A 10,000-nucleotide genomic window follows, 5' to 3' on the forward strand; every position below is an offset into this window, starting at 1 on the left:
TAACACCAGACCAGTGCACCAGCTGCAGCACATAATGGAACATCTAACACCAGACCAGTGCACCAGCTGCAGCACATAATGGAACATCTAACACCAGACCATAGCACCAGCTGCAGCACATAATGGAACATCTAACACCAGACCAGTGCACCAGCTGCAGCACATAATGGAACATCTAACACCAGACCAGTGCACCAGCTGCAGCACATAATGGAACATCTAACACCAGACCACAGCACCAGCTGCAGCACATAATGGAATATCTAACACCAGACCAGTGCAGAAGAGTTGGAATTGCACAGGAGGTTGGGGCATCGAACTGGCTCACAACCCTGCCTCTCAAGGCCAAAGGCTTCCACTTCAACAAACAAGAATTTATTGCCGCCACAGCCTTGAGATATGGGTGGCCAATACAGAACCTACCTCAACACTGTGCCTGTGGCACTGCCTTTGATGCAAACCATGCAATGGTATGCAAGAAGGGAGGCTTTGTTTGCATCCGACACGATGAAGTACGCAACCTCACTGCCAAAATGCTGCAGGAAATATGCCATGATGTCACGACTGAGCCTGCTGTGCCACCCCTGGACGGCGAGCACTTCACCCACAGAACAGCATGAGCCAGCTGTGCCACCCCTGGACGGCCAGCACTTCACCCACAGAACAGCAAACACATCAAATGATGCCAGAGTGGATGTCAGTTTCTGGACACGTGGGCAGAGGGCGTTCTTCGACATCAGGATATTTGATCCCATGGCAGCATGTCATCGTGAACTGTGTCTCGAAGCTGCACACAAGAGGAATGAGCAAGAAAATAACAGAAATTATCAAGAAAGGATCCAACATGTGCACCACGGTGGATTCACTGCCCTTGTGTTCACGACATCAGGTGGGATGGGTCCAGAGGCAGTGAGATTCTATTCGAGACTGGCAGAGGTTCTTTCTGAGAAGAAACGTCAACCGCAGAGTTCTGTTATGGCCTGGATGAGATGTGGACTGTCATTCTCCCTCGTGAGGTCTGCTCTGCTATGTCTCAGAGGCACAAGATCATCAGCCCTCAGGCCTGTCTCTCTGGCGGGTATGGATTACGAAGCTACGGTGGTCGAGAGTCACATAGACCAGCGACTCCAATAGTTTAATGTCTTTATTTACACTGTACTATCAATAAATATAAAATAATAATAGTAATAGTAATAGTAATAGTAGATGGTTGGTCACCACAGCCGTTGGCGTGCTTGGGGCCAACGCATTGTAATATAAGGGTTAGTGTTAACCTTCACATTACAACTACAAATGTCAACTGTATTAGCAAGGTTGGTTTTGATCTTCACTATATAATTCACCAATGGATGGAGGTGGTGGTAGTAGTAGTAGTAGTAGTTGTTGTTGTTGTTGTAGTGGTGGTAGTAGTAGTAGTTGTTGTTGTAGTGGTGGTAGTAGTAGTAGTTGTTGTTGTAGTGGTGGTAGTAGTAGTAGTAGTAGTGCTTGGGGCCAATGGATTGTAATATAAGGGTTAGTGTTAACCTTCACATTACAACTCCAAATGTCAACTGTAGTAGCAAGGTGGGGGCAGATCTTCACTATATAATTCACCAATGGATGCAGGTGGTGGTAGTAGCAGTTGTTGTTGTTGTTGTTGTTGTAGTGGTGGTGGTAGTAGTAGTAGTTGTTGTTGTTGTTGTAGTGGTGGTGGTAGTAGTAGTAGTAGTTGTTGTAGTAGTAGTAGTAGTAATAAGAGGGTTAGTGTTAACCTTCACATTACAACTCCAAATGTCAACTGTAGTAGCAAGGTGGGGGCTGAGCTGCACTATATAATTCACCAATGGATGGAGGTGGTAGTGGTAGTAGTAGTAGTAGTTGTTGTTGTTGTTGTTGTTGTAGTGGTGGTAGTAGTAGTAGTAGTAGTAGTAATAGTACTGTAGATGGTTGGTCAGTAGTAGTAGTCGTTGTTGTAGTAGTAGTAGTAGTAATATAAGGGTTAGTGTTAACCTTCACATTACAACTCCAAATGTCAACTGTAGTAGCAAGATGGGGGCAGATCTTCACTATATAATTCACCAATGGATGGAGGTGACTTAAAAAAAGTAGTTGTAGTAGTAAAAGTAGTAATAACAGTAGTAGCAGTAGTGGTCGTAGTAGTAGTAGTAGTGGTAATAAATCACTTATGCAGAGGTGTTAGGTGGTACTGGAAGCATTTTTATAACACAAAAGAAGAGAGTAAAATGCAACAAAATGAATCACTAACGAAAAGCTCAGTAAGGTGTAATAAACAAAATAAATCACATAAGTAAAGGTGTTAGGCAATATTGGAAGGATTTATAGAGCACAGAATAAGAGAGTAAGATGCAACAAAATAAATCACTTACAAAAAGGTCTTAGGGAGCTTTGGTGATAATAGGAAGGATTTATATAACACAGAAGAGGACAGTAAGGCATAATAAACAAAATAAATCACTTAGGAAAAGGTGTTAGGTGATATTGGAATGAATTATGTAACACAGAAGAAGAGAGTAAGGTGTAACAAAATAAATCACATAAGAAAAGGTGTTAAGGGGCTTCCTTGACTGATGAAACTGCCGAGCCTAATTACTTCACTCTCAAACAGCCTCGTTCGGTGGAGGATCATTACCTACCTCAAACGATCGCCAAGATAACAGGGCAATTGACAGTTCCGTTCGGTGATGCTGTAATTGCCACGAGAGAGACCTGTATTGGCTATGAGATCTGTGAGGAGCTGTGGAACCCTGAGAGGTGAGCCAACGACCTTGTTATGATCGTTAGTGTCGTTAGTGCCATCGTTAGCGTCGTTAGTGCCATCGTTAGCATCGTTAGTGCCATCATTAGCATCGTTAACACCATCGTTAGCTTTGTTATCATCGTTAGTGTCGTTAGTGCCGTAATTAGCATCGTTAGCATCATCGTTAGCTTTGTTATCATCATTAGCATCGTTAGTGCCATCATTAGCATTGTTAGCTTTGTTATCATCGTTAGTGCCATCATTAGCATCATTAGCATCATCATTAGCTTTGTTATCATCATTAGCACCATCGTTAGTGTCATTAGTGCCATAATTATCATCATTAGCACCATCGTTAGCTTTGTTATCATCGTTAGCACCATCTCTAGCATCGTTAGCATCATCGTTAGCTTCATTAGCATCGTTAGCACCATATATAGCATCATTAGCATCATCACTAGCATCGTTAGTGCCATAATTAGCATCGTTAGCATTGTTATTGTTGTTGTTATCATTGTTTTAGTTCTTATCATCATTTTTGTTCTTGATACACCAGTCCTATATGAGACAGCCCTAGCATGTATTCAGTATGGACGGTGGGTGTTAGTGCCAAAGTGGTGACATGTAAAAATACCCCCGCTAATACCACTACACCAGTCCTGTATGTGACAGCCCTAGCATGTATTCAGTATGGACGGTGGGTGTTAGTGCCAAAGTGGTGACATGTAAAAATACCTCCGCTAATACCAATACACCAGTCCTGTATGAGACAGCCCTAGCGTGTATTCAATATGGACGGTGGGTGTTAGTGCCAAAGTGGTGACATGTAAAAATACCCCCGCTAATACCAATACACCAGTCCTGTATGAGACAGCCCTAGCATGTATTCAATATGGACGGTGGGTGTTAGTGCCAAAGTGGTGACATGTAAAAATACCCCCGCTAATACCAATACACCAGTCCTGTATGAGACAGCCCTAGCATGTATTCAGTATGGACGGTGGGTGTTAGTGCCAAAGTGGTGACATGTAAAAATACCCCCGCTAATACCAATACACCAGTCCTGTATGAGACAGCCCTAGCACATATTCAGTATGGACGGTGGGTGTTAGTGCCAAAGTGGTGACATGTAAAAAATACCCCCGCTAATACCAATACACCAGTCCTGTATGAGACAGCCCTAGCATGTATTCAGTATGGACGGTGGGTGTTAGTGCCAAAGTGGTGACATGTAAAAATACCCCCGCTAATACCAATACACCAGTCCTGTATGAGACAGCCCTAGCATGTATTCAGTATGGACGGTGGGTGTTAGTGCCAAAGTGGTGACATGTAAAAATTCCCCCGCTAATACCAATACACCAGTCCTGTATGAGACAGCCCTAGCATGTATTCAGTATGGACGGTGGGTGTTGTAGCCAAAGTGGTGACATGTAAAAATACCCCCGCTACTACCACTACACCAGTCCTGTATGAGACAGCCCTAGCATGTATTCAGTATGGACGGTTGGTGTTAGTGCCAAAGTGGTGACATGTAAAAATACCCCCGCTAATACCACTACACCAGTCCTGTATGAGACAGCCCTAGCATGTATTCAGTATGGACGGTTGGTGTTAGTGCCAAAGTGGTGACATGTAAAAATACCCCCGCTAATACCACTACACCAGTCCTGTATGAGACAGCCCTAGCATGTATTCAATATGGACGGTGGGTGTTAGTGCCGAAGTGGTGACGTGTAAAAATACCCCCGCTAATACCAATACACCAGTCCTGTTTGAGACAGCCCTAGCATGTATTCTATATGGACGGTGGGTGTTAGTGCCAAAGTGGTGACATGTAAAAATACCCCCTGAATGAGACAGTCCTAGCATGTATTCAATATGGACGGTGGGTGTTAGTGCCAAAGTGGTGACATGTTGAGGAATGCTTACCCTGCTATTTATTTATTTATCGTTTATTCCAGCTCTCACATTGCGATGGGTCTGGATGGGGTGGAGATCTTCGTAAACGGATCAGGGTCGTACACGGAGATCCGGAAGGGCCATGTCACCAGAGACCTTGTTGTGTCAGCCACTGCGCGCTCCGGTGGATGCTATCTGTTTGCCAACCTCAGGGGCTGCGATGGTGAGTAGATAGATAGATAGATAGATAGATGGATAGATAGATAGATGGATAGGTACATAGGTAGGTAGTGAAGTTGAAACAGTGGGTAATTATATACAGTATATATATTGTGATAGGTGGGGGCGCTCACCATCCACTTACTCGATGTAGTGCTGCTCTCAGGTGTCTGCCCTTTCCTTTCCTCCATCCTTCTTTCCTTCCATCCTCTTCTGTCTTTCTTTCCTTCATTCTTTCCTCTTCCTTCTGCCTGTGGGTGACTTTACACTCCCTCTTCTGTCTTTCTTTCCTTCATTCTTTCCTCTTCCTTCTGCCTGTGGGTGACTTTACACTCCCTCTTCTGTCTTTCTTTCCTTCATTCTTTCCTCTTCCTTCTGCCTGTGGGTGACTTTACACTCCCTCTTCTGTCTTTCTTTCCTTCATTCTTTCCTCTTCCTTCTGCCTGTGGGTGACTTTACACTCCCTCTTCTGTCTTTCTTTCCTTCATTCTTTCCTCTTCCTTCTGCCTGTGGGTGACTTTACACTCCCTCTTCTGTCTTTCTTTCCTTCATTCTTTCCTCTTCCTTCTGCCTGTGGATGACTTTACACTCCCTCTTCTGTCTTTCTTTCCTTCATTCTTTCCTCTTCCTTCTGCCTGTGGGTGACTTTACACTCCCTCTTCTGTCTTTCTTTCCTTCATTCTTTCCTCTTCCTTCTGCCTGTGGGTGACTTTACACTCCCTCTTCTGTCTTTCTTTCCTTCATTCTTTCCTCTTCCTTCTGCCTGTGGGTGACTTTACACTCCCTCTTCTGTCTTTCTTTCCTTCATTCTTTCCTCTTCCTTCTGCCTGTGGGTGACTTTACACTCCCTCTTCTGTCTTTCTTTCCTTCATTCTTTCCTCTTCCTTCTGCCTGTGGGTGACTCTACACTCCCTCTTCTGTCTTTCTTTCCTTCATTCTTTCCTCTTCCTTCTGCCTGTGGGTGACTCTACACTGAGTGACAAGCCAAATGGTTTCCTGTACACCAGGAAACCATTTGCTACGCTGGGTGGTAACCATAACACCAAATTATGGCGCCTGGTGGTTTAGTGGGTAATCAAGGCGCTCCAATTGGATTGAGCCGGTGCAGGTTTATATCCAAGGGGTGGTTGGGGTTTATTGCTCATGTAATGCCACTCAGGGATGAGTGAGGCTGGTCACTCTCATCTTAAATGTCAGCATCAACTTGCCTAGCCCCGGCCTCCTACGCTCCTCATGGGGCAACACAGGATTGGATGATGGATATATATATATATATATATATATATATAGATATATATACTCTGTATATAAAGGAAGATATATAGATGGATAGATATTCACAAGAAGATAGATAGATAGACAGATAGATGGATGAATAGATAGATTGATAGATAGATAGATAGATAGGTAATAATAATAGTAATAATAATAATAATGATAATAATAATAATAATAATAATATAAATAATAATAATAATAATAATAAAAATAATCATATTCCATCTCCATCTCATCTTTGGTCTCCCCCTCCACCACACTCACTCACACTCTCCTAGTCAGTCTCTCATCCTTCATGCACTCCATCCCTCCACCTCACTCAATATCCCTCCATCTCATCCTCAGTCTACCCCTCCACCACACTCACACACTTTCCTAGTCAGTCTCTCAATCCTCATCCCTCCACCTCATCCTCGGTCTACCCCTCCACCAGGGGATCGCGTTTACTTCTCCGGAGACTCCATGATTGGCTTGAACGGCTGCATAGTGGCCCGGGCAACCCTGTACAGCCTCTCGGAAGTGGAAGTTGTTGTGGCGACGATCGATCTTGACGATGTTCGCAGTTACCGAACCCTAATCAGGAGTAGGTGTCTACGTGCGGCTCATAGCAGTGCCTACCCACGTGTGCAGGTGAGGGAGAGAGGGAGAGAGAGAGAGAGAAATAGAAAGATAGACAGAGTAATGGATATGAGTGTAGAGAGAGAGAGATGGAAAGACAGACAGACAGACAGAAAGATAGGAGTGTAGAGAGAGAGAGAGAGAGAGAGAGACAGACAGACAGAGAGACAGAAAGATAGGAGTGTAGAGAGAGAGAGAGAGAGAGTTGGATAGACAGACAGACAGACAGAAAGATAGGAGTGGAGAGAGAGAGAGAGAGAGAGAGAGAGATGGAAAGACAGACAGACAGACAGAAAGATAGGAGTGTAGAGAGAGAGAGAGAGAGAGAGAGAGATGGAAAGACAGACAGACAGACAGAAAGATAGGAGTGGAGAGAGAGAGAGAGAGAAAGAGAGAGAGAGAGAGAGATGGAAAGACAGACAGACAGACAGAAAGATAGGAGTGTAGAGAGAGAGAGAGAGAGAGAGAGAGTTGGATAGACAGACAGACAGACAGAAAGATGTGAGTGTAGAGAGAGAGAGAGAGAGAGAGAGAGAGAGAGATGGAAAGACAGACAGACAGACAGAAAGATGTGAGTGTAGAGAGAGGGAGAGAGAGAGAGAGATGGAAAGACAGACAGACAGACAGAAAGATACGAGAGTAGAGAGAGAGAGAGAGAGAGAGAGAGAGAGATGGAAAGACAGACAGACAGACAGAAAGATAGGAGTGTAGAGAGAGAGAGATAGAGAGAGAGAGAGAGAGAGAGATGGAAAGACAGACAGACAGACAGAAAGATATGAGTGTAGAGAGGGAGAGAGAGAGAAAGAGAGAGAGAGATGGAAAGACAGACAGACAGACAGAAAGATATGAGTGGAGAGAGGTAGAGAGAGAGAGAAGACTGAAGGATGGACAGAGAAATGGAAAGATAGAAGAGGGAGAGAGAGAGAGAGATGAAAAGGGAAATAGAAAGATAGACAGACACAAAGAAAGAAAGAAAGAGAGAAATATATATTTTTTCTTCCCTCTAGATAGATAGATAGAGATAGATAAAGAGAAAGAGAGAAGGGGGGAGAGAAGATAGATAGATAGAGAGAGAGAGAGAGAAGATAGATAGATAGATAGAGAGAGAGAGAGAGAGAGAAGGGGGAAGAGAAAATATATGGATAGATAGATAGATAGAAAATTAACACATGAGAGAAGGGGGGAGAGTAGATAGATGGATAGATAGATAGATAGAAAATTAACACATGAGAGAAGGGGGGAGAGTAGATAGATGGATAGATAGATAGATAGAAAATTAACACATGAGAGAAGGGGGGGAGAGAGAGGACAGATAGATAGATAGATAGATAGACAGCTAGATGGACAGCAAACTAACATGGCATATATCCACAACAGGTCAATTTCTCAGTGTCGACCTCCGATGAGCTATTCCTCCCCTCGTGCTCTCCGATTGACTTCAACCTGCCGACCCCAGAGGAGGAGATCACGTATGGGCCCGCGTGCTGGCTGTGGGACTACCTACGCCGGTCGGGCCAGGGCGGGTTCCTCCTGCCTCTCTCTGGGGGCGTCGATTCGTCCTCAACGGCTGCCATCGTTTACTCAATGTGCGATTTGGTGGTGAAGGCTGTGGCGAATGGAGAGGAGAAGGTGTGTGGTGGTTGTGCTGGCTGTGGTAGTAGTAGTAGTAATAATAGTAATAATAATAATAATAATAATAATAAGAATAATAGTAGTAGTAGTAGTAGTAATAATAATAATAATAATAATAATAATAATAACAACAACAACAGTAGCAGTAGTAGTAGTAATAATAGTAGTAGTGGCAATAATAATAATAATAATAATAATAATAATAGTAATAATAATAATTTGGTGGTGAAGGCTGTGGCAAGTGGAGAGGAGGTGTGTGGTGGTTGTGGTGGTGGTAGTAGTGGTGGTAGTAGTAGTAGTAGTAGTAGTAGTAATAATAATAATAATAATAATAGTAGAAATGATAACAGTAATAGTAATAATAGTATAATAATAATAATAATAATAATAATTTGGTCATTGAGGCTGTGGCGAATGGAGAGGAGAAGGTGTGTGGTGGTTGTGGTAATTGTGGTTGTAGTAGTAGTAATAATAGTAATAATAATAATAATAATAGCAGTAGAATAATAATAATAATAATAATAATAATAATAATAACAATAATAATAATAACAATAATAATAATAACAACAATAGCAGTAGTAGTAGTAGTAATAGTAGTAGCAGCAATAATAATAATAATAATAATAATAATAATAAAAATACTTCATGTACTCCCAGGTGTTAGAAGATGTGCGCAGGATCGTATCACAGGCCGAATACATTCCTAGAGATCGTCGAGAACTCTGCGGTCGGCTCTTCCACACTGTTTACATGGCCTCGGAGAACTCATCGCAGGAGACGAAGGCCAGGGCGAAACTCTTGGCCCAGCAGATCGGCAGGTGAGAGAGAGAGAGAGAGAGAGAGAGAGAGAGAGGGAGAGAAGGAGAGAGAGAGAGAGTTACATAGAGTTACATAGATACACAGACCACACAGACCTTACGGTCCCTACGAGGTGGTCCGGCCTGAATCCTAATATAGTGCATAGGAGCAGGAGAAAAGGATAGCACAGCAGAAGGCTCTCTCCCCCACCCTCCAGACCCTCCGGTATTTGCCGTACAGGAAACAAGAGAGGAAGTAATACCTTGCAGGAATGAACCACCTGAAGGAATTTTATAGGATCGGCAGAAAGTAGAATAATATGCAAAAGGAATATTTGGGCATACAGCCACATACTTACTCTATGCATGCAATATTTTTGTTTTTAATCAGAAGATGAATAGAATGTTTATCTATTATATATATTCTAAAATATTGTCTGTGTCTAATAGTCACATGAATGCAGACGCGAATATACAATAATTGCTCCATGCTAACTAAACGATAGCAATTTCGTCGAGATACATGTCCAGTCTCTTTTTAAACATATTTATGGCACCACTCTCAATCACATTCCCAGGGAGTTTATTCCATTGGCTTACAACAGAGGAAGTGAAGAAGTTTTTGGTTGTATCAAGATTAGCCCTCCTTGCTGGCAACTTACTACCATTACCTCCAGTTACAGTCTCGGCAATTACTGAGAGAGGGAGAGGGAGAGAATGAGAGAGAGAGAGTGAATATATACATCCTTACATATATAGACATAAAGATAGATAAGCAGATAGATAGAAACACACACACACTCCCTCACACACA

General features: G+C 42.9%; 1 protein-coding gene across 1 annotated transcript in view; it reads left to right on the forward strand.

Annotated features, from left to right (window-relative positions):
• Nadsyn (NAD synthetase) overlaps window positions 1-10,000 on the forward strand; it is a 31,275-nt gene that overhangs the window by 9,231 nt on the left and 12,044 nt on the right. The window contains exons 6-10 of the mRNA XM_080280106.1: window positions 2,606-2,751; window positions 4,702-4,862; window positions 6,570-6,766; window positions 8,132-8,383; window positions 9,047-9,207. Of these exons, the coding sequence (XP_080136232.1) occupies window positions 2,606-2,751; window positions 4,702-4,862; window positions 6,570-6,766; window positions 8,132-8,383; window positions 9,047-9,207 (917 nt within the window). The remainder of the gene's footprint in view (window positions 1-2,605; window positions 2,752-4,701; window positions 4,863-6,569; window positions 6,767-8,131; window positions 8,384-9,046; window positions 9,208-10,000) is intronic.

The sequence above is a fragment of the Coenobita brevimanus genome, chromosome 9 (genome assembly GCF_032717465.1).
Source record: "Coenobita brevimanus isolate Jiangsu-jjx chromosome 9, ASM3271746v2, whole genome shotgun sequence".
Taxonomy (NCBI): Eukaryota; Metazoa; Arthropoda; class Malacostraca; order Decapoda; family Coenobitidae; genus Coenobita; species Coenobita brevimanus.